This window comes from Heptranchias perlo, chromosome 3 (assembly GCF_035084215.1).
Source record: "Heptranchias perlo isolate sHepPer1 chromosome 3, sHepPer1.hap1, whole genome shotgun sequence".
NCBI classification, from domain to species: Eukaryota; Metazoa; Chordata; class Chondrichthyes; order Hexanchiformes; family Hexanchidae; genus Heptranchias; species Heptranchias perlo.
In genome coordinates this window covers 3,078,459-3,101,865 of record NC_090327.1, presented here as the reverse complement: position 1 = coordinate 3,101,865, position 23,407 = coordinate 3,078,459, and the positions used below count along the sequence as shown (strand labels likewise).

Below are 23,407 nucleotides of genomic sequence, written 5' to 3'. Positions count from 1 at the left end.
CAGAATATAACAAAGTAAATCAGAAAAATTATTTTCAATACATATAAAACTAGCAGGTAATTGACACAATAACAGCACAATATTGAAAAAGTGAGCCAACTGCGTAATTAAAGAATTAGTGGGGATTCTGACCATGTATGGAAAAAAATGGATCAAATTTAATTATATAAAAAAAATAAAGAGGAAGAAATGGTGGAAAATCCTGCAAAGTGTAGTTTAAGCAAAGATTAACACTTGTTAACCAGTGGTGTGTCAAATGTAATAACCATTTCATTCTGGTCTTTTGTACAAGTAATGACATGATATTCTGACAACCTGCAAAAAGTAATATGTAATATGAAATATGATATATACACCCACATACTTCGTTACTTATATGCAAAGTATAAATACAATACAGAAGTTGTTGTATTATACTCAAGTTTAACATTCTAGTTCTAAATATACCGCATTTTTAAAAAAATGGAATATTCACTAATTTCTTGTTCTAAATTATTTTTCTTTCCTCTGCGATGCCTCTCTGTGTCTCTCCACAAGGATGCACTGAGAACAGTCCAAAAATGACCTCCTTTAATTTTCCCCAAGAAACTTCTAATTGGTGTTTAAGCTGGCTCAGATCAGGAACAGGGCAGAGCGGGACACAAACCCACATCTACCCTTGATCTTTAGCTCCAAGTGTTAGCGCTCCAGTGCTTAGTTTAAACTCTCTGCACCTCGTGGTCCCTAGGTTGGGATCTGTGGCAGATTGCAATGATGCTGTCACATGTTCCATTAACGTCGGCAATGAAGAAAGGGTTTCCCTGATGTTCAGAGAATCATAGAATCGTACTGCACAGGAGGAGGCCATTCGGCCCATCATGCCTGTGCCGGCTCTTTGGAAGAGCTATCCAGTTAGTCTCACTTCCCTGCTCTTCCCCATAGCCCTGTAAATTTTTCTTTTTCAAGTATATATCCAATTCTCTATTGAAAGTTAATACTGAATCTGCTTTAACCGCCCTTTCAGGCAGTGCATTCCAGATTATAACAACGCACTGCGTAAAAAAATATCTCCTCATCTCCCCTCCGGTTCTTTTGCTAATTCCCTTAAATCTGTTTCCTCTGGTTACCGACCCTCCTGCCAGTGGAAAGAGTTTCTCCTTATCTCTATCAGGAGGGAGTGGCCCTGGGAGTCCTCAACATTGACTCTGGATCCCATGAAATCTCATGGCATCAGGTCAAACATAGGCAAGGAAACCTCCTGCTGATTACCACCTACTCAGCTGATGAATCAGTCCTCCTCCATGTTGAGCACCACTTGGAGGAAGCACTGAGGGTAGCAAGGGCACAGAATGTACTCTGGGTGGGGGACTTCAAAATCTATCACCAAGAGTGGCTCGGTAGCACCACTACTGACCGAGCTGGCTGAGTCCTGAAGGACATAGCTGCCAGACTGGGCCTGCAGCAGGTGGTGAGTGAACCAACACGAGGGAAAAACCGACTTGACCTCATCCTCACCAATCTACCTGTCGCAGATGCATCTGTCCATGACAGTATTGGTAGGAGTGATCACCGCACAGTCCTTGTGGAGACGAAAACCTCCATCATAAGATCAGAAATGGGGATGTTCGCTGATGTTTGTACAGTGTTCAGTTCCATTCGCAACCCCTCAGATAATGAAGCAGTCTGTGCCCGCTTGCAGCAAGACCTGGACAATATCCAGGCTTGGGCTCATAAATGGCAAGTAACATTCGCGCCAGACAAGTGCCAGGCAATGACCATCTCCAACAAGAGAGAATCTAACTACCTCCCCTTGACATTCAATGGCATTACCATCGCCGAATCCCCCACCATCAACATCCTGGGGGTCACACTGACCAGAAACTGAACTGGACCAGCCACATAAATACTGTGGCTACAAGAGCAGGTCAGAGGCTGGGTATTCTGCGGCGAGTGACTCACCTCCTGACTCCCCAAAGTCTTTCCACCATCTACAGGGCACAAGTCAGGAGTGTGATGGAATACTCTCCACTTGCCTGGATGAGTGCAGCTCCAACAACACTCAAGAAGCTCGACACCATCCAGGACAAAGCAGCCCGCTTGATTGGCACCCCATCCACCACCCTAAACATTAACTCCCCTCACCACCAGCGCACAGTGGCGGCAGAGTATACCGACTACAGGATGCACTGCAGCAACACCTAGAAGGACAAGGGCAGCAGGCACATGGGAACAACACCACCTGCACGTTCCCCTCCAAGTCACACACCATCCCAACTTGGTATATATCTTTGTTCCTTCATTGTCGCTGGGTCAAAATCCTGGAACTCTCCACCTAACAGCACTGTGGGAGAACCTTCACTACACGGACTGCAGCGGTTCAAGAAGGCGGCTCACCACCACCTTCTCAAGGGCAATTAGGAATGGGCAATAAATGCCGGCCTTGCCAGCGACGCCCACATCCCGTGAACGAATAAAAAAAAAATCAAAATCGCTCATATGATTTTTGCCACAATTGATAGTTGTAGATTCTACAGTCACAGCTATCAGCTTAAAGACTAAACACAGGTGTGATGTTCTTAGCACATCTTACTTTCCAGATGTGTACCCATGAGTTCTGGGCCCCACAACTCCGAAACGTTCTTCTTTCGGATCAGACATTAAACTGAGACCACAATCCGACCTCTCAGGTGGACGTAAAAGATCCCGCGGCACTATTTTGAAGACGAGCAGGGGAGTTCTCCCCAGTGTCCCGGCCAATATTTACCCTCCAACCAACATCAATTTAAAAAAAGCAGATTATCCGGTCGCTATCAGATTGCTGTTTGCGGGATCTTGCTGTGTGCATTTCCCGATTCCTACATTACAACAATGACTACACTTCAAAATGAACTTCATTGGCTGTAAAGCGCTTTGGGATATCCTGAGGTCATGAAAGGTGCTGTATAAATGCAAGTCTTTCTTTTTCTCGGCATCCGTTTGGAAGGTGGGACATCCTCCCCCCTTCCCCACTGCACTGGATCCCCTGTGCTCTGTGAATCGTGCAGCGCAGCATCCTCACCAACACTATATGGTTCTACTTATGGAGCACTTGCCCCTCTTTCGGATGTCTGTACCAGCTGCTTGAGCAGAAGACATTCATGAAAAGTGGGTCAAAAGGACTTATGAGCCATCCAGTGCAGCAGCCTGGCTAGTGAACTCCGTCAGCCAGATTACCTGCGATTTCCCAGCCGGCTGTTATAATTCGCAGCCAGACTTGGCCAGTTTAAAGGCTAAACTCTAATTTCAAAGCACCCCCCATCACATTACTCCCATTTAACGCGGGATTCCCGCTGGAGATCCTCCAAAGCATCGCCCGTGAAATGACCCATGAGGTGTCACGGGTTCAGCTCTGTGAGAATAGAGCACCGACAGGTGAAACTCACCACCTGGAATTTCCAGGCCCTTGTATTTTTTTATATATAAGTAGCATTGAGTGGATTGATGTGGTATTGTTTTTTATATTCGTTCATGGGATGTGGGCGTCGCTGGCAAGGCCGGCATTTATTGCCCATTCCTAATTGCCCTTGAGAAGGTGGTGGTGAGCCGCCTTCTTGAACCGCTGCAGTCCGTGTGGTGACGGTTCTCCCACAGTGCTGTTAGGAAGGGAGTTCCAGGATTTTGACCCAGTGACGATGAAGGAACGGCCGATATATTTCCAAGTCGGGATGGTGTGTGACTTGGAGGGGAACGTGCAGGTGGTGTTGTTCCCATGTGCCTGCTGCCCTTCTAGGTGTTAGAGGTCACGTGTTTGGGAGGTGCTGGCGAAGAAGCCTTGGCGAGTTGCTGCAGTGCATCCTGTGGATGGTACACACTGCAGCCACAGTGCGCCGGTGGTGAAGGGAGTGAATGTTTAGGGTGGTGGATGGGGTGCCAATCAGGCGGGCTGCTTTGTCCTGGATGGTGTCGAGCTTCTTGAGTGTTGTTGGAGTTGCACTCATCCAGGCAAGTGGAGAGTATTCCATCACACTCCTGACTTGTGCCTTGTCGATGGTGGAAAGGCTTTGGGGAGTCAGAAGGTGAGTCATTCGCTGCAGAATACCCAGTCTCTGACCTGCTCTCGTAGCCACAGTATTTATGTGGCTGGTCCAGTTAAGTTTCTGGTCAATGGTGAACCCCAGGACCCCCAGGTGGGGGATTTGGCGATGGTAATGCTGTTGAATGTCGAGAGGACGTGGGTTAGGCTCTCTCTTTTGGAGATGGTCATTGTCTGGCGCAAATGTTACTTGACACTTATCAGCCCAAGCCTGGATGTTGTCCTGGTCTTGCAGCATGTGGGCATGGACTGTTTCATTATCTGAGGGGTTGCAAATGAAACTGAACACTGCAATCATCAGCAAATATCCCCAGTTCTGACCTTAAGATTGAGGGAAGGTCATTGATAAAGCAGCTGAAGATGGTTGGGCCGAGGACACTGCCCTGAGGAACTCCTGCAGCGATGTCCTGGGGCTGAGATGATTGGCCTCCAACAACCACTACCATCTTCCATTGTGCCAGGTATGACTCCAGCCACTGGAGAGTTTTCCTCCTGATTCCCATTGACTTCAATTTTATTAGGGCTCCATGATGCCACACTCGGTCAAATGCTGCCTTGATGTCAAGGGCAGTCATTCTCACCTCATCTCTGGAATTCAGTTCTTTTGTCCATGTTTGGACCAAGGCTGTAATGAAGTCTGAAGCCAAATGGTCCTGGCGGAACCCAAACTGAGCATCAGTGAGCAGGTTATTGGTGTGGAGATGCCGGTGATGGACTGGGGTTGACAATTGTAAACAATTTTACAACACCAAGTTATAGTCCAGCAATTTTATTTTAAATTCACAAGCTTTCGGAGGCTTCCTCCTTCGTCAGGTAAATGTCCTGACGAAGGAGGAAGCCTCCGAAAGCTTGTGAATTTAAAATAAAATTGCTGGACTATAACTTGGTGTTGTAAAATTGTACTATCAAGCAGCACTATCAAGCAGCACTTACTCACAGGTTATTGGTGAGTAAGTGCTGCTTGATAGCACTGTCGACAACACCTTCCATCATTTTGCTGATGATTGAGAGTAGACTGATGGGGCGGTAATTGGCCGGATTGGATTTGTCCTGCCTTTTGTGGACAGGTCATACCTGGGCAATTTTCCACTTTGTCGGGTAGATGCCAGTGTTGTAGCTGTACTGGAACAGCTTGGCTAGAGGCGCAGCTAGTTCTGGAGCACAAGTCTTCAGCACTACAGCTGGGATGTTGTCGGGGCCCACAGCCTTTGCCGTATCCAGTGCATTCAGCCATTTCTTGATATCACGTGTAGTGAATTGAATTGGCTGAAGACTGGCTTCTATGATGGTGGGGATCTCGGGAGGAGGCTGAGATGGATCATCCACTCGGCATTTCTGGCTGAAGGTGGTTGCAAATGCTTCAGCCTTGTGTTTTGCACTCACATGTCGGGATTTGCCATCATTGAGGATGGGGATGTTCACGTAATTGTTCATGTAATTATTATGTAATTAGCAAAATACATTTCCTAATTTCTAAGCCCTGGCTTAAAAAAATAACAGCCACGTAGATTGAATATAAGGTTTGATAGGGATTCTTTCGTACCTGTCTGCCAGTGAGATCAGCCATCTTTGGGTGGTAAGATGTCAATATTTGATTTGAAGGTTGCTGTTTGCCATCAACTGTGTATGTGCCATCATCAGCTCCAGCAGATGGGAAGATGTCCAAAGGCAAGTACTTGTATAACAAGCAGCTGTTGACGGCAATTTAGAATTAAATCAACTGAATCACAGGGGACAATTTTAACCTAACTGGCCGGGCGGTAATTCCACGGGATCGGGTGGAATGCTGGTTTTACACCCTGCCCAATTTTAACCGAACTGACCGGGCGGTAATCTCACAGGATCGGGTCGAATGCTGGTTTTACACCCTGCCCAATTTTAACCTAACTGGCCGGACAGTAATCTCACAGGATCGGATGGAATGCTGGTTTTACACCCCGCCCAATTTTAACCTAACTGGCTGGGAGGTAATCCCACGGGATCGGGTGGAATGCTGGTTTTACACCCTGCCCAATTTTAACCTAACTGGCCGGGCGGTAAGCCCACAGGATCGGGTGGAATGCTGGTTTTACACCCTGCCCAATTTTAACCTAACTGGCCGGGCGGTAATCCCACGGGATCGGGTGGAATGCTGGTTTTACACCCCGCCCAATATTGACTTCAATGGAGAATAAAATCAGGCGTGGTGTGAAGCCAGCATTGCATCCGATTTCGGCAGTTTCCCGACTGGAGGATCAGGTTAAAATTGCCCCCTGTTACAGGCTCTGAAAACATTTTGACATTTTTGTTTTGAACATAAATTGCCTTGCTGACTTCAAACTCGTTTCTGCAGTTATCGCCACTACATCATATTCCCATGTGGCTATTTGCGTCTGCAGCTCACCAACCTTGTTTACCATGCTTCGTGCGTTTACACACATGCACTGTAAACCTATCTTAGATTTTTTGTACTCTCTTTCAGTCTGATCCCGCCTAATACCCAACTATTTCTTATTCTAGTGCTATCTTTCTCTCCCAATCCTTTGTGCACCTTGTTCCTCCTTTCCAATGGTACATCCTGGTGCCCATCCCCCTGCCAAATTAGTTTAACCCCCCCATCACAGCACGAGTGAACCTCCCCGCGAGGACATTGGTCTCAGCTCTTTGAGGGGCATCCCGTCCGGCCTGTACAGGTCCCACCTCCCCCAGAACCGGTCCCAATGCACCAGGAATCTAAAGCCCTCGTTCCTGCACCATCTCTCCAGCCACACATTCATCTGCTCTATCCTCCTATTTCTATACTAGATAGGAGGTGGCACCGGAGATTACTACCTTTGAGGTCTGCTTGTTAATCTCTTTCCTAACTCCTTAAAATCTGCCTGCAGGGCCTCATCCCTCTTTCTACCTATGTTGTTAGTACTGATATGGACCGTGACCTCTGGCTGTTCACCCTCCCCTTCCAGAATTTTCTGTAGCCGCTCATTGACATCCTTGACCCTGACACCAGGGAGGCAACATACCATCCTGGAATCACGTCTGCGGCCGCAGAAATGCCTGACCATTCCCCTAACTATAGAATCCCCTATCACCATTGCTCTCCTAACCTTTCTCCTCCCCCCATGTACAGCTGAGCCTTTCATGGCTGCACTCCCCAGAGGAACCCTCTCTCTTACCAGTATTCAGAACTGAATACTGGTTAGAGAGTGAGATGCCTTCAGGGGACTCCTGCACTACCTGCCTGGTCCTCCTTGTCTGTCTGGCAGTCACCCAGTCTCTCTCTGCCTGCACTCTCTTAAGGTGTGTTGTGAACAGCTCCTGAAACGTGCTATCCACTTGGCTCTCAGCCTCGCAGATGCACTGTACTGATGCCAACTGCTGCTCAAGCTCCGAAATCCAGAGCTTGAGCTCCTCCAGTTGACAACACTTCTAGTACCCGTGGTTGTCCAGGACACGGGAACTGTCCTGGAGTTCCCACATGGCACAAGATGTGCATTCCACGGGTCTGAGGTGCCCTGCCATGCCTCTATTTATTATATTATTAACTAAACTTAACAAAAATAAAGTTAAAGACAAAAAATCTTATAAATCAAAAAGAATGAAAATGCAAAAAGCAAATATTTAATACATAAGGAAGAACAACTTGCATTTATATAACGGCTTTAACGTAGTAAAACGTCCCAAGGCGCTTCACAGGAGCGTTAGCTAACAAAATTTGACACTGAGCCACATAAGGAGATATTAGGACAGGTGACCAAAAGGCTAGTCAAAGAGGTAGGTTTTAAGGAGAGTCTTATAGGAGGAGAGAGAGACAGAGAGGTTTAGGGAGTGAATTCCAGAGCTTAGGGCCCAGGCAGCTGAAGACACGGCCGCCAATGGTGGAGTGATGAAAATCGGGGATGTGCAAGAGACAAGAATTGGAGGAGCGCAGAGATCTCGGAGGGTTGTAGGACCGAAAACAAGGATGAGAATTTTAAAATCGAGGCGTTGCCGGACCAGAAGCCAGTGTAGGTCAGCGAGTGTAGGGGAATTCTGACTTTTATTTTACTCGGGGCGGGGGGAGAACCCGATAGGTTCTCTTGACATCAGTGCTCCCGAACCATAAAGGATTTTCATTCAAAAAAACAAGAAGTCAGGATTTCACTCCCAACTGTTCTCTACTTCTTCACCTCTGACATCCGCAGAACTTTTCTGTCAGCGTTTTGCTTACTTTTTTCCCGCTTGTTCTGGATTGGCTGCAGAAGTGCAGGGTTCGGTCACTTGTAACTGCAGGATCGGAGCTTCATAATAATCGCTGGGCAGCAGGATCAGATAGTCCTAGTGTGCAGATTTAAAAATACATTGATGGATTAGATCATCAACTGCAGGACGGAATCTGACGAGAAAGTATACTTTCATTGCAACAGAAATTCAATTTAATCCATTTTGAAAGCTACAGGCAAGAGTTTTACCATGCTTTAATATAATACATCCTAGCCTTTTCCTCACCAAGAGCACTCCCTCTGCCACAATGGTGACAGTCCAAGTCCCGGGTGTGAGCGGGAAAGGGTCACCGTAGTTACTTCTCGAGACCGTAACAAAAGATGGCTCTTTACTACGAGCAAAGATAATCTCTTTGGCCTGGGGCGACACTAGGAACAAGGTGAAAAGATTGGATCACTCGTAAATTCTGGACTACAGACAGATGCAGGCGAAACAGACAAAGAAGCAGAATTAAAGCTGACATATTTAAGCAGTGAAACAGATTTACAAATTCATTTTATAGGGCTTTATATTTAAAATTTCATACCATCTAAAATATTTCTGATTTTCTTTAAGTTTATGAAATGTAAACATGGTATTATAAAAAACATGAGTTTGGGACAATACATTGTCAGTATGAGTTTGCCAACTCAAATAGCATCATACAGGAGATGTGTTGTGGATGGTTGTTTGATAAATATCCTCACAAGTAAAACAACTGTATAATCCATGAGGGACAACATCACAAGTATTGTCAGCCATGGCTCAGTGGGTCGCACTCTTGCTTCTGAGTCAGAAGGTCGTAGGTTCATAGTCCCATTCCAGAGACTTGAGCTCATAATCTAGGCTAACGCTACCAGTACCGAGGGAGTGCTGCACTGTTGGAGGTGCTGTCTTTCGGATCAGACAATAAACTAAGGCCCTGTCTGCCCTCTCAGGTGAATGTAAATGATCCCATGCACTATTTCGAAGAAGAGCAGGGGAGTCCCAGCCAAAATTTATCCCTCAACCAACATCACTAAAACAGATTATCTGTCCATTATCACTTTGCTGTGTGTAAATTGGCTGCCGCGTTCCCTACCTTCCTATAAACCAGCTCAGGTGAATGTTCAGCAATAATGCCAATCGCTCACTGATGCAGATTTAGGCACAGCAGGATCCGAAGTCACCTAATATCAAAGTAACTGGTGGAGTAACTGCATTTCTCAGGTCTGTAGCTTTAACCTTTCAGGAAAGAGGCACTTTTATAACATAGAGACATAGAAACGTAGAAAATAGGAGCAAGAGTAGGCCATTCGGCCCTTCGGGCCTGCTCCGCCATTCAAAATGATCATGGCTGATCGTCTAACTCAGTACCCTGTTCCCGCTTTTTCCCCATATCCCTTGATCCCTTTAGCATTAAGAAATATATCTATCTCCTTCTTGAATACATCTAATGACTTGGCCTCCACTGCCTTCTGTGGTAGAGAATTCCACAGGTTCACCACCCTCTGAGTGAAGAAATTTCTCCTCGTCTCGGTTCCTAATGGCATTCCCCGTATCCTGAGACTGACCCCTGGTTCTGGACTCCCCAGACATCGGGAACATCCTCCCTGCATCTAGTCTGTCTAGTCCTGTTAGAATTTTATATGTTTCGATGAGATCACCTCTCATTCTTCTAAACTCTAGTGAATATAGGCCTAGTCGACCCAATCTCTCCTCATACGTCAGTCCTGCCATCCCAGGAATCAGTCTGGTAAGCCTTCGTTGCACTCCCTCCATGGCAAGGACATCCTTCCTCAGATAAGGAGACCAAAACTGCACACAATACTCCAGATGTGGTCTCACCAACTGCGGTAAGACATCCCTGCTCCTGTACTCACATCCTCTTGCAATGAACGCCAACATACCATTCGCCTTCCTATAACTACTGATGCTTTCTTGTGCAAAAATGCCACTTTTATTTCCTTCTTATATAAATAATTTTAGCTGTTAAATAGAAACTGCAGATTCTGCCCTGGAGATTCAAATGCTTTGTCCAAGTTCCCCTCCAATGCACCATAAACTTATTGATAAAAACATTCATTATTCATTACATAAATTATTCAGGTTGAATGTTCATTTAAATGAATTGATGGTGCCTGAATACATGAACAGCAGGGGAGTTCTCCCCAGAGTCCTGGCTAATATTTATCCCTCAGCCAACATTATATAAAAAAATAGATTATCGGATCGTTATCTCATTGCTGTTTGTGGGATCTTGCTGTGCGCAAATTGGCTGCTGTGTTTCCTACATTGCAACAGAGACTACACTTCAATAGCACTTCATTGGCTGTAGAGCATTTTGGGACATCCTGAGGTCGTGAAAGGTGCTATATAAATGCAAGTTCTTCCTTTCCTTATAAATTGCAAGATCCAGAGCATTCTCTATAGAACTGTATTAGTGCACTTGTGATTTCTAAAGTTTCATCCTATCGCTTATGTTTTGTAAATAACTAAAGCACAACTACAGAGTTCTTAGAATCCCTTACTTCTTCGTGATTATGTGATTTGCTGAAATAGAGATTGAGTAGGAGAGATTTTGCAAGCATATATTAAAATAAATAAATGCTGGTCTAATTTGAGGTTTATAAAATGATGAAGGGAATGGATTGTGTTCCAGTTGATAGTTTGTTCCAATTAAATAGATTAGGGAGGGCCCGGGGTCACAATTTTAAGTTGTCAAGGCCAGATCGAGGTTAGATGTCAGGATGTGGTTCTTTTCCCAGAGAATAGTGGGACCTCTGGAACAGGCTGCCGGCTCGTGCGGTGGACACCGATTCGCTGAATTCCTTTAAGCGAGAGCTGGACCTGTTTCAGGCTGGAGCGGAAGTCACTGCGTGCAAAAGGTAGGTGATGTAATGGATAGAATATCAGGGCCAGCTCCTGGACTAGTCTGATCGTCTAAGGGGATCGGAGAGGAATTTCCCAGATCTCTTTTCCCAAATTGGCCTGGGTTTTACTCTGTTTTTTTTGCCTCTCCCAGGAGATCGCATGGTTTTTGGGTATTGTGATACACAAGGCATCGCAATTGTGTGGGACAGGCTGGACGGACCAGAGGTTCTTTTCCTGCCCATCATTGTTCGTATGTTGTATATCAGCAATAGGATTGCAAAGGTGCCTGCATGAAACTGTAACTACTATTCAAATCTGGTGTTCTAAAAATCACATTGGGGCTTCTTCAATTAGTTACACTTATCAAAGACTAACACAGTGAAGGACAAAGTTTAATTTATGAGCAAGTTTGATTATTTAAAGAAATATACAATGAAGTAAAAAAAATGTTAGCATACAGGTATATAATTTTGATCAACTTTATTAGGACATGACAAAAAAAAACATTAATTTAAACCTCTGTCCCAGCCATTTACAAGAAAAAAATTAGAATGCACGATAATCCTGCTGATTCTACTTGTTTTACGCCGGTTTTTACATTGCAGCGTAGGCAAATGAGCTCCACAGGAAATTTAAGGTGGATGTTCCTGTTGGCAAACCTCGGCATAAAACTGGCGTAAATTTCGATGTAACAGTGCTATCTAGGAAATTCCAAGTCAATAAAGGTTGTTAGCTGAAGTTGGAAGCTGCGTGTACAGTTAATGTTTGAGTACAACTGCAGCCACTCCAAGGCGAGGGCTGAAGTCACCATAGGTTATGTTACTACGGTTGCCAACCCTCTAGGATTGTCCTGGAGTCTCCAGGAATTAAAGATTAATTTCCTGGACACTGCCACGATCAAACCCAGGAGAAAAATTATCGGGGCTTTGAAAACAATTGTGTTTTTTTTTCCATTTTCTTCAAACGCTTTTGTTTATTAGTTATAAAAATATTGGGGATGGGAGAAAAGGCTGTTTGACGGAGAGCCAAGAATCATTCAATTGAGTAATGAAGAGTCTGTTTGCTTCCCAATTGGCCATGGGAAGGCAGGGCGCCATGAGGATGGATGTGTTGGGCGACCAATGGTGGGAGCGAAGGTGGGGAAGGGGGTGCTGGGGTGGTTGTAGGCAGGAGGTCATGTGATGAAACCTTCAGGAATACGTCCAACCGGAGTTGGCAACCCCATATGTTACCCATCCAAACAAAGCAATCATTGTATTAGGCAAAAAAACAAAACTGATTTTAAAAATGCTTTTATTACTTACCGTAAAATGACAATCAAATCGGACTGGTGAGTTTTTCAACCCTCTAACACTGCTCAGCCTTACCTGTGCTTTGTTGGGCTTGATAAACTGTTACATGGCCGTACACAGTAGAGAATCCTGGGTTAATATATCTCAAGGCGATGCGGAACATATTAAGGTTTCTTTTCTCCACATGCACTGTTACCCTCACGTTATTCTGTAAAAGTGAAGTTAATTAACACATGACTGGTGGGGTGAGCTAGAAGCAGAGTTAGCAGCAGTGGTAATTGAGGGAGCTCATGCAGAATAAAGGCCAGCCAAGTTGTAGGGAAGATCCTTCAAAGTCAAAGAGAATCACCTCATACAGATAAATAAGGGCAGGAGGTTGGTACGTTAAGAGGGCGGAAAGATGGTGGACAAACTAGGTGCAGAAACGAAAGCCACTTACAGTTACAGCAAGAATCAACATTTACTTCCTCAGTGATTGAGATCCTTCCTCTAACAGGCTTTGGGGTACGGTTCTTGTAACGGAAGATTATGCGAAACAGATTAGGAGAAGTCACAGTGATAGACATGACCACCTCTGGCTGGGAAGAAAAAAGCAGTCAAAGGAGCATAAGGGAAAACCTGAACTCCACCAACAGCAGAAGAATCACCCTAATTGGTACTCGCACACCACAAAGCAAGCAATGGCGTTGTCTGAACTGTTAAACCCAAACCATGACAAGCCAGCAGCAGAGTTGTCTGGCAAAATTTTAAAAAATACATAACAAGCTCAATTCTGAACCTAAATTACAATCTTGCACAGGATTACTCCAATTTTGTTAGAAGATAACTTACAACTTTTGATTAGTGATCTCTTTATAGTGTGGAAAGCTGAATTCTCATAGTATCGGGGGCCTACCAGCAAACATACATTACTTATATGGGTCATAACCGTATTCTCACAGAGTCTGACTGGGAATATCTAATACAGAATATCACAGAAAGGTTATTCCAGTACTAAACCACCATTAGAAAGAATAATATCTAATACAGAATATTACATAAAGGTTATCTAGTACTAAACCACCATTAGAAAGAATGGAACATGACCCACAAAATGATGCTGGCAAATTTCTGCTAGGTTTCTCCCGCTGGGCTAAAAGTGTTAAATTATGAGGACAGGTTGCATAGACTTGGCTTGCATTCCCTCGAGTATAGAAGATTAAGGGGTGATCTAATTGAGGTGTTCAAGTTTATTAAAGAATTTGATAGGGTAGATAGAGAGAAACTATTTCCTCTGGTGGGGGGGGGGGGGGAGTCCAGAACAAGGGGGCAGAACCTTAAAATTAGAGGTAGGCCGTTCAGGGGTGATGTCAGGAAGCACTTCTTCGCACAAAGGGTAGTGGAAATCTGGAACTCTCCCCCTAAAAAGCTGTTGAGGCTGGGGGTCAATTGAAAATTTCAAAACTGAGATTGATTGATTTTTGTTAGGCAGAGGTATTGACAGTTACAGAACCAAGGTGGGTCGATGGAGTTAAGTTACAGATCAGTCATGATTTAACTGAATGGTGGAACAGGCTCGAGGGGCTGAATGGCCTCCTCCTGTTCCTATCTTCCTATGCTTGCATGGCGTAACTTAGGACGAAGAGCCACAGAAAACCTCAGACAAATGGTGTTATGAAGTTCGGAGAATTCCTAAGGAAATTCACCCCAAACATGTCTATTCATAGAGTGACTTTCCAGCAATAATATTTCCCTAATGACAATGGTCACCTGGGACACTAGAGAGGGAGCCTCACATTGCAAAAGTGCTCTGGTGAAAGTAAAACCAAGCATAAAGGGAAGGTGCAGAGAAAGAGCAATGGGCAGTCTGTGGCATGAACAGAAAAGCTGCTTGCTGCATCTGAGAACAAGTAGAGTGGGATAGCCAAGTTACTAATAGACAATCATAGTTTTTGACAAAGGTAACTGAAATCATAAGGGTAAAACGTTATATAATGAAAAAAACCAAATTGCCTGGGGAGAGGGAAAAATATCTGTACTTACCCAATATAAAATAACAACCAATCCTCCCTACGACCCATATAACATGGCCCAATCTCCAGTTCAGCGCGTGGGAAGTCACACTGCCATCTGATTTACAAGTGGCTTTAGTGTTGCTTTACATTGTACTGAGATTGTGATCAAAATAAATTCAATCGCTGGGGTACAACTGGGATGTCGATGCGCTCAACCCTGCACATTTGCCAGGTTATGTGAAAACTGGCCTGTTACTTTACTACAAATCCGATTATTTTTGAGTGGGATTTAATTTTCCTGAATTTTGCAAATGGCAACAAAATGAAGCCCAGGCATATGTTTATCCCACCAATAATCTGATCATCGTGCATATGCTAGGCACAAAACATTAAATGATGCAAACACATCCCGAAATTCCCTCCCATGAACATTTAGTACGTTATTTTCTCAATATATCTAATTGCTATCTAACTTTAAACTTTTACTTATTAAATGATGAAAATCATATACATTTATAATTATCTTGTTGCTACATATTTTCTTTTAAACGGGCAAAAGGTTTGCATCGTACAAATTTAGCCAACGTAAAAATATTTGGTTTTGTTTCACTAGACGCCCGTTTCACTGGATTCCCGTTTCACTGGACTCTTTGATCACTTACTTGCACTGTTGACATTTGTGCATAGCCTCTCCAGCTGAAGTTCAGGAACTCCTGTGGATCAAAACCAAACCGAACGGCTCTTCCATTGGGCGTGGTGCCGTCTTCAATCTCATACTTCAAATGGTGAAGATTTGGGAAATAGTGGTTGCCCAATGGCCTTCAAATACAGGTTAGAAAGTTTAGTCTCAGTGCAAATGATATCATCATGCAAAAGCTACAATTTATTTAATAATTTTTCTCTATAAAGAACTTGCATTTATATACCGCCTTTCACAACCACAGCATGTCCCAAAGCGCAATTAAGTGTAGTCATTGTTATATTGTAGGAAGCGCGGCAGCCAATTCGCACACAGCAAGATCCCATAAACAAAAATGTGATAATGACCTGATAATCTGTTTTAGTGATGATGGTTGAGGGATAAATATTGGTTAGAACACCGTGGGATCTTATACATCCACATTAAAGGGCAGGCGGGGCCTCTATAAATGTGTACGTAAAAACAAAATCTGATTTTCTTTCATTTCCTTCTCCTTGTTTAAAATATCTTTCTCACTCAGGAGATGGAATGTTCCTGTGTGTTAATACACTCACAGTTGTTGTCAATGCCTTTCTCCTGGTGAGGCTTTTAAACCATCAAATATTGGGAAACTTTAATTGATTGGATCTTCCCCCTCAGGATTAGCTAATTTGACATTTTTACTTCACCTGTGGTAAAATGTTATCACTGTAATGAGGCATCCTAAATGGCCTAGCTCTAATTTTAAGATTATGCCCCCTTGATCTGGATTCCTCCACCAGAGGAAATAATTTATCTGCATCTACCCTAACGAACCCTTTTATCATTTTCAAGACCTTGATTAGATCTACCCTCCTCCTTCTAAACTCAAGGGAATATAAGACAAGTTCATGCAACCTGTTCTCATAATTTAACACTTTATGTCATGGTATCGTTCTGATTAATCTGCACTGTGCCACTTCCAAGGCCAATATATCCTTCCTGAGGTGCGGTGCCAGAACTAAATGCCGTACTCTAGATGGGGTCGGACCAAGATTCTGCACAACTGAAGCATAACTACTTGCCCTTTGTATTCCAGCCCCCTTGAGATAAAGGCCAACATTCCATTAGCTTGTTTGATTATTTTTTGTACCTGCTTGGCGGTAAGTGATGAGTAAAATCACTAATAGTCGTAAAAATTTGACCTCATAACTTAGATCATAAGACCATAAGAGATAGGATCAGGAGTAGGCCATTCGGCCCCTCGAGCCTGCTCCGCCATCTAATGAGATCATGGCTGATCTGATTTTTACCTCAACTCCACTTTCCCGCCCTTTCCCCATATCCTTTGACTCCCTCGCTGATCAAAAATTTATCTAACTCAGCCTCGAATGTATTCAATGACTCAGCCTCCGCAGCTTTTTGGGGTAAAGAATCCCAAAGATTCACGACCCTCTGGGAGAAGAAATTCCTCCTCGTTTCCGTCTTAAACGGGCGACCCCTTATTCTGAGACTATGCCCCCTAGTTTTAGATTCCCCCATGAGGGGTAACATCCTCTCAGCATCAAATCAGGATGGTTTAAATAGTACTGAAATATTCTGTGCATGAGAGATTGGAGCACAACAACAACTTGCATTTATATAGTGCGTTTAATGTCGTAAAACGTCCCAAGGTGCTTCACGGGAGCAATTATCAAACAAAATTTGAGACTGAGTCACATAAGGAGATATTAGGACAGGTGACCAAAAGCTTGGTCAAAGAGGTAGGTTTTAAGGAGCGTATTAAAGGAGGAGAGAGAGGTGGAGAAGTGGAGGGGTTTAGGGAAGGAATTCCAGAGCTTAGGGCATAGGCAGCTGAAGGCATGGCGGTCAATGGTGGAGCGATTAAAATCGGGGATGTGCAAAAGGCAAGAATTAGAGGAGCCTAGAGATCCTGGATGGTTGTGGAGCTGGGGGAAGTTACAGAGAAAGGGTCGTGGTGGGGTTTGAAATCAAGGATGAGAATTTTAAAATCGAGGCGTTCCCAGACCGGGAGCCAATGAAGGTCAGCGAGCACAGGGATGTTGGGTGAATGGGACTTGGTGCAAGTTAGGATACGGGGCATCAGAGTTTTGGATGAGCTCAAGTTTATGGAAGGTGGAAGATGGGAGGCCGGCCAGGACAGCATTGGAATAGTCAAGTCTAGAGGTAACAAAGGCATGGATGAGGGTTTCAGCAGCAGATGAGTGGGAGTAATTGTCTGAGTTTATGAGGAAACCTCACCTGCCACTAGCGCATGTTGGAAAATCACAAACAGTGGGTCGTTGATTGGGTGAAGTTCAGGACTACCGGAGCGCGCTCAGAAAATTACCAATAGAAGCTTATGATTTATATATTTATATATTTATGTTTGGCTTTTGGTAGGTAAATGCACTGTTGCGTCTTTTTTAACTCTTCCTTATGTCTAACAGCAATGGGAGATGAGTCTCTCAGAGAAGGACTGACAAAGTGAAGGGACACAACATAGTATAGAATCATAGAAGGTTACGGCGCAGAAGGAGGCTGTTCGGCCCATCGTGTCTGTGCCAGCCGAAAAAGAGCTATCCAGCTTAATCCCACTTTCCAGCACTTGGTCTGTAGTCTTATAGGTTACGGCACTTCAGGTGCACATCCAAGTACTTTTTAAATGAGTTGAGGGTTTCTGTCTCTACCATCCTTTCAGGCAGTGAGTTCCAGACCCCCACCACCCTCTGGGTGAAAACGTTTCTCCTCAGCTCCCCTCTAATCCTTCTACCAAATACTTTAAATCTATACCCCCTGGTCACTGACCCCTCTGCTAAGGGAAATAGGTCCTCCCTATTCAATCTATCTAGTCCTGTCATAATTTTATATATCTCAATTAAATCACCCCTCCTTTGTTCCAAAAAAAACAATCCCAGCCTATCCAATCTTTTCTCATAGTTAAAATTTTCCAGCCCTGGCAACATCCTCGTAAATCTCCTCTGTACCCTCTCTAGTGCAAACACATCTTTCCTGTAATGTGGTGATCAGAACTGTACGCAGTACTCAAGCTGTGGCCTAACTAATGTTTATACAGTTCCAGCATAACCTCCCTGTTTTTATATTCTATGCCTCATCTAATAAAGGAAAGTATCCCGTATGCCTTCTTAATCACCTTGTCCACCTGTCCTGCTACCTTCAGGGATCTGTGGACATGCACTCCAAGGTCCCTCACTTCCTCCACACCTCTCAGTATCCTCCCATTTATTGTGTATTCCCTTGTCTTGTTTGCCCTCCCCAAATGCATTACCTCACACTTCTCTGGATTGAATTCCATTTGCCACTTTTCTGCCCACCTGACCAGTCCATTGATATCTTCCTGCAGTCTACAGCTTTCCTCCTCACCATCATCCACACGGCCAACTTTTGTATCATCTGCAAACTTCTTGATCAAGCCCCCCACATTGAAGTCCAAATCATTATTATATACCACAAAAAGCAAGGGACCTGGTACTGAGCCCTGCGGAACCCCACTGGAAACAGCCTTCCAGTCGCAAAAACACCCGTCAACCATTACCCTTTGCTTCCTGCCACTGAGCCAATTTTGGATCCAACTTGCCACTTTCCCTTGGATCCCATGGGCTTGTAATTTTCCTCATGTCGCCTCTGGGTCTTTTGTCAAATACTTTAAATCTGTCTCCTCTGGTTACTGACACTTCTGCCAGTGGAAACAGTTCCTCCTTATTTACTCTGTCAAAACTGTTCATAACTTCTCTGCTCTAAGGAGAACAACCCCAGTCTCTCCACATAACTGAAGTCCCTTATCCCTGGTACAATTCTAGTAAATCTCTTCTGCGCCCTTTCCAAGGCCTTGACATCCTTCCTAAAGTGTGGTGCCCAGAATTGAACACATTGTTCCAGCTGAGGCCTAACCAGTGTTTCATAAAGGTTTAGCATAACTTCCTTGCTTTTGTACTCTGTGCCTCTGTTAACAAAGAAGATCCCATATGCTTTTTCAACAGCATTCTCAACTTGTCCTGAAACCTTCAAAGATTTGTGTAATACATCCCCAAGGTCTCTCTGTTCCTGCACCCCCTTTAGAATTGTACCATTTTAATGAAAAATTAAAAATTTTTAATCATAAAAAATGACATGCATTTTAGATATTTTATTGAGGGTTTTCAAACCACACGCATATGGTATGTGTTAAGTACAGAGAATAGCGCAGAAAAACCTTACTGGTTGCAAGTGCGTCCCTCTACATTCGGTCTACACTGGCAGGTCCCTGATGACTCACTGCATGTCAAATTAGCAGAGCCTCCGATGTCACATTGGCAGCCTGTGAGCAGAACGAGTGGAAAGAGTAAGCAGCTATCATTTGAAGCATCTTCAAGTAGAGCAATCCCAGTTTTAAAAAAAAAACAAAAGCAAAATACTGCGGATGCTGGAAATCTGAAATAAGAACAGAAAATGCTGAAACACTCAGCAGGTCGGGCAGCATCTGCGGAGAGAAAGAAACAGAGTTAACATTTCAGGTCGATGACCTGTCATCAGAACTGAAAGCGGTTAGAGAATTAACGGCACTTGCTTAAAAACTTGTTAACTCTCTAACTTCTTCCGGTTCTGATGAAAGTTCATCGACCTGAAACGTTAACTCTGTTTCTCTCTCCACAGATACTGCCCGACCTGCTGAGTGTTTCCAGCATTTTCTGTTTTATCCCAGTGTTTTTAAACTTGCTTTGATTGTGAGGAATACAGCAACACCGTGTATTTATATAGTGCCTTTAGCAATAAAAATGCCCCAAGGCGCTTCAGGAAAACGTGAAGAAAATGGAAGGCGAGCCAAAGAAGAGTTTAGAAAGGGTGACCAAAAGCTTGTTCAAAGGGGTAGGTTTTAAAGGAGGAGACAGAGATGGAAAAGAGAAAGGGTTGGGGAAGGGGGAAAAAATCAGTAGGATTTCCTAGCGCAAAGTGCACATGGATTTCAAATGAGGTCGTAGGCTCACACGTGAATGATGGTCATTGAAGTGATATACTGGAGAAGTGCCAATGTCCATGAAATTGTAAATTGGCATCGACGTCTTCAGAAGTGGAAGGGAGGAAAAGAGGAAAAAATGTAAGTCTGATGAGGCAGTGTGGTGGTACAAACTGGTGGTCAGATCCACTATGGGAATGGACAATGTACGGGTTCATATTCATGGCTCTCCCAGCAGGGCCTCCAATTCTAGAATCCATTATGCCTGTTTTTTGGGCACAACAGGAGTGTATCAGATTGTAATATTTTGTGGCGATCAGTAATGCCCTTTTTACATAGAATTTACAACACAGAACCAAGCCATTTGGCCCAACTGGTCCATGCTGGTGTTTATGCTCCACACGAGCCTCCTCCCACTCTATTTACTTCATCTAACCCTATCAACATATCCTTCCATTCATTTCTCTCTCAAGTACTTATCGATCATCCTCTTAAATGCATCAATCACTCCATGTGGTAGCGAGTTCTACATTCTCACCACTCTCTGGGTAAAGAAGTTTCTCCTGAATTCCTTGTTGGATTTACTAGTGACTATCTTACATTAATGGCCCCTGGTTTTGGACTTCCCCATTTGAACCACCCATTTGAAAGAGGGAGAAGCTTCATTATTATATTTAAAAGGGGGACTGGAAAGTCCCTGCTCCAATAATGGGAATGGGTAGGCATGCTGGGCGGTAAGTCCAACACATGTCCTAGAAACCTGGCAGAAAATGTGGCCTGTTGCAGTCCTTCAGGCAGGAAAGAAAGATAGAACTTGTATTTATACAGCACCTTTCACAGCTTCAGGATGTCCTAAAGAGCTTTACAGCCAATGAAGTACATTTTCAAGTGTTTTTTTTTCTATTCGTTCATGGGACGTGGGCGTCACTGGCGAGGCCGGCATTTATTGCCCATCCCTAATTGCCCTTGAGAAGGTGGTGGTGAGCCGCCTTCTTGAACCGCTGCAGTCTGATGTATCGTAGGAAACGCAGCAGCCAATTTGTGCGCAGCAAGCTCCCATAAACAGCAATGTGATAATGGCCAGATAATCTTTTTTTTTTGTGATGTTGGTTGAGGGATAAATATTGGCCAGGACACCGGGGTGGGGTGAACACTCCTGCTCTTCTTCGAAATAGTGCTTTGGGATCTTTTATGTCCAGTTGGTGAGGTGAAGGGAGGGGTGATGGAATCAGAGGAATGGAGAATTCAGGGGAAGTTGCAAGATAGAGAGTCCAGGTAGGGTGATGGAGGATTCCGGGGTGTTAGCTGCTAGGTATGATTCCATCCCTTACCAGGGTGAGTTGAATCTCCAACCATCGGTGTTTCCAGGTCTCAGTAGAGTTTGCAGCTGTTCTACCAGACTTCAACAGGAGTTACAGCAGGAGTCTGCCAGAATAGCCGAGCAATTTCAGGACTGTAAACCAGACCCAGTGAATTTCTCAGCTTGTTCTGGGTTGCACCGTGTTTTGAGGATGAGTATAACAGGCATCACATACTAAACCACAGAAGGAAATATTTAGGTTTGTCCAGACTTTACTGTTAATATTTTAACTCACCTCGACAACCAAAATAGTTCCTCTCTTCCAAGGCATAGTGTCCTTCTTTACACCAATCGCAGCGCTCACCACATACATTAGACTTACAGAAGCAATGGCCATCATCCTAAAACATTAAGGTCACAGTTTAAACACAAAACAAAAACTTCCCCTGCAACTACAGGTACTGATCATAAGAACATAAGAAATAGGAGCAGGAGTAGGCCGTCCAGCCTCTCGAGCCTGCTCCGCCATTCAACAAGATCACGGCTGATCTTCTACCTCAACGTCATTTACCTGCACCATCCCCATATCCCTTGATGCCTTTAATATCTTGAAATCTATCGATCTCTGTTTTGAATGTTCTCAATGACTAAGCGTCCACAGCCCTCTGGGGTAGAGAATTCCAAAGATTCACCACTCTCTGGGTGAAGAAATTTCTCTTCATCTCAGTCCAAAATAGCCTACCCCTTATTCTAAGACTGTGACCCCTGGTTCTAGACTCCCCAGCCAGGGGAAACATCCTCCCTGCATCTACCCTGTCGAGCTCTGTAAGAATTTTATATGTTTCAATGAGATCACCTCTCATTCTTCTAAACTCTAGAGAATACAGGCCTAGTCTACTCAATCTCTCCTCATACAACAATCCCGCCATCCCAGGAATCAGTCTGGTGAACCTTCATTGCACTCCCTCTATGGCAAGTATATCCTGTCTTAGGTAAGGAGACCAAAATTGTACACAATACTCCAAGGCCCTTTATAATTGCAGTGTGACATCTTTACTCCTGTACTCAAATCCTCTTGTAATAAAGGCCAACATACCATTAGCCTTCCTAATTGCTTGCTGCACCTGCATGTTAGCTTTCATTGACTCATGTACAAGGACACCCAGGTCCCTTTGAACATCAACATTTCCCAATCTCTCACCATTTAGAAAATACTCAGCATTTCTGTTTTTCCCACCAAAGTGGATAACTTCACATTTTTCCACATTATATTCCATCTGCCATGTTCTTGCTCACTCACTTAGCCTGTCTGTATCCTCTTGAAGCCTCTTTGCATCTTCCTCACAACTCACATTCCCACCTAGTTTTGTGCCATCAGCAAACTTGGAAATATTACATTTGGTCCCCTCATCCAAATCATTGATATAAATTGTGAATAGCTGGGGCCTAAGCACCGATCCCTGTGGTACCCCACTAGTCACAGTCTGCCAACCTGAAAAAGACCCGTTTATTCCTACTCTCTGTTTTCTGTCTGTTAACCAATTCTCAATCCGTGCCAGTATATTACCCCCAATTCAATGTGCTCTAACTTTGTTCACCAACCTCCTGTGTGGGACCTTATCGAAAGCCTTCTGAAAATCCAAATACACCACATCCACTGGTTCCCCTTTATCTATTCTACTAGTTACATCCTCAAAGAACTCCAATAGGTTTGTCAAACATGATTTCCCTTTCATAAATCCATGTTGACTCTGCAAAATCCTATTATTATTTTCTAATTGTCTTGTTATCACATCCTTTATAATAGATTCTAGCATTTTCCCTACTACTGATGTCAGGCTAACAGATCTGTAGTTCCCTGTTTTCTCTCTCCCCCCTTTTTTAAATAGTGGGATTACATTTGCTACCCTCCAATCTGCAGGAACCGTTCCAGAATCTATAGAATTTTGGAAGATGACAACCAATGCATCCACTATCTCTAAAGCCACCTCTTTCAAAACCCTGGGATGTCGATCATCAGGTCCTTGGGATTTATCGACTTTTAGTCCCATTAATTCCTCTAGTACTATTTTTTTTACGAATACTAA

General features: G+C 44.0%; 1 protein-coding gene across 2 annotated transcripts in view; it reads right to left on the bottom strand.

Annotated features, from left to right (window-relative positions):
• Positions 1–23,407, bottom strand: part of lama3 (laminin, alpha 3) — a 440,498-nt gene that overhangs the window by 208,364 nt on the left and 208,727 nt on the right. Inside the window, exons 20-26 of one of the 2 annotated variants that reach the window (XM_067977687.1) lie at positions 21,616–21,721; positions 19,285–19,384; positions 15,071–15,227; positions 12,854–12,992; positions 8,516–8,658; positions 8,238–8,344; positions 5,595–5,742 (exon numbers count right to left, since the gene is read on the bottom strand). In XM_067977687.1, coding sequence (XP_067833788.1) covers positions 5,595–5,742; positions 8,238–8,344; positions 8,516–8,658; positions 12,854–12,992; positions 15,071–15,227; positions 19,285–19,384; positions 21,616–21,721 — 900 coding nt within the window. Of the gene's footprint in view, positions 1–5,594; positions 5,743–8,237; positions 8,345–8,515; positions 8,659–12,489; positions 12,623–12,853; positions 12,993–15,070; positions 15,228–19,284; positions 19,385–21,615; positions 21,722–23,407 lie in introns of both variants that reach the window. The other variant, XM_067977691.1, reaches the window with a different exon arrangement.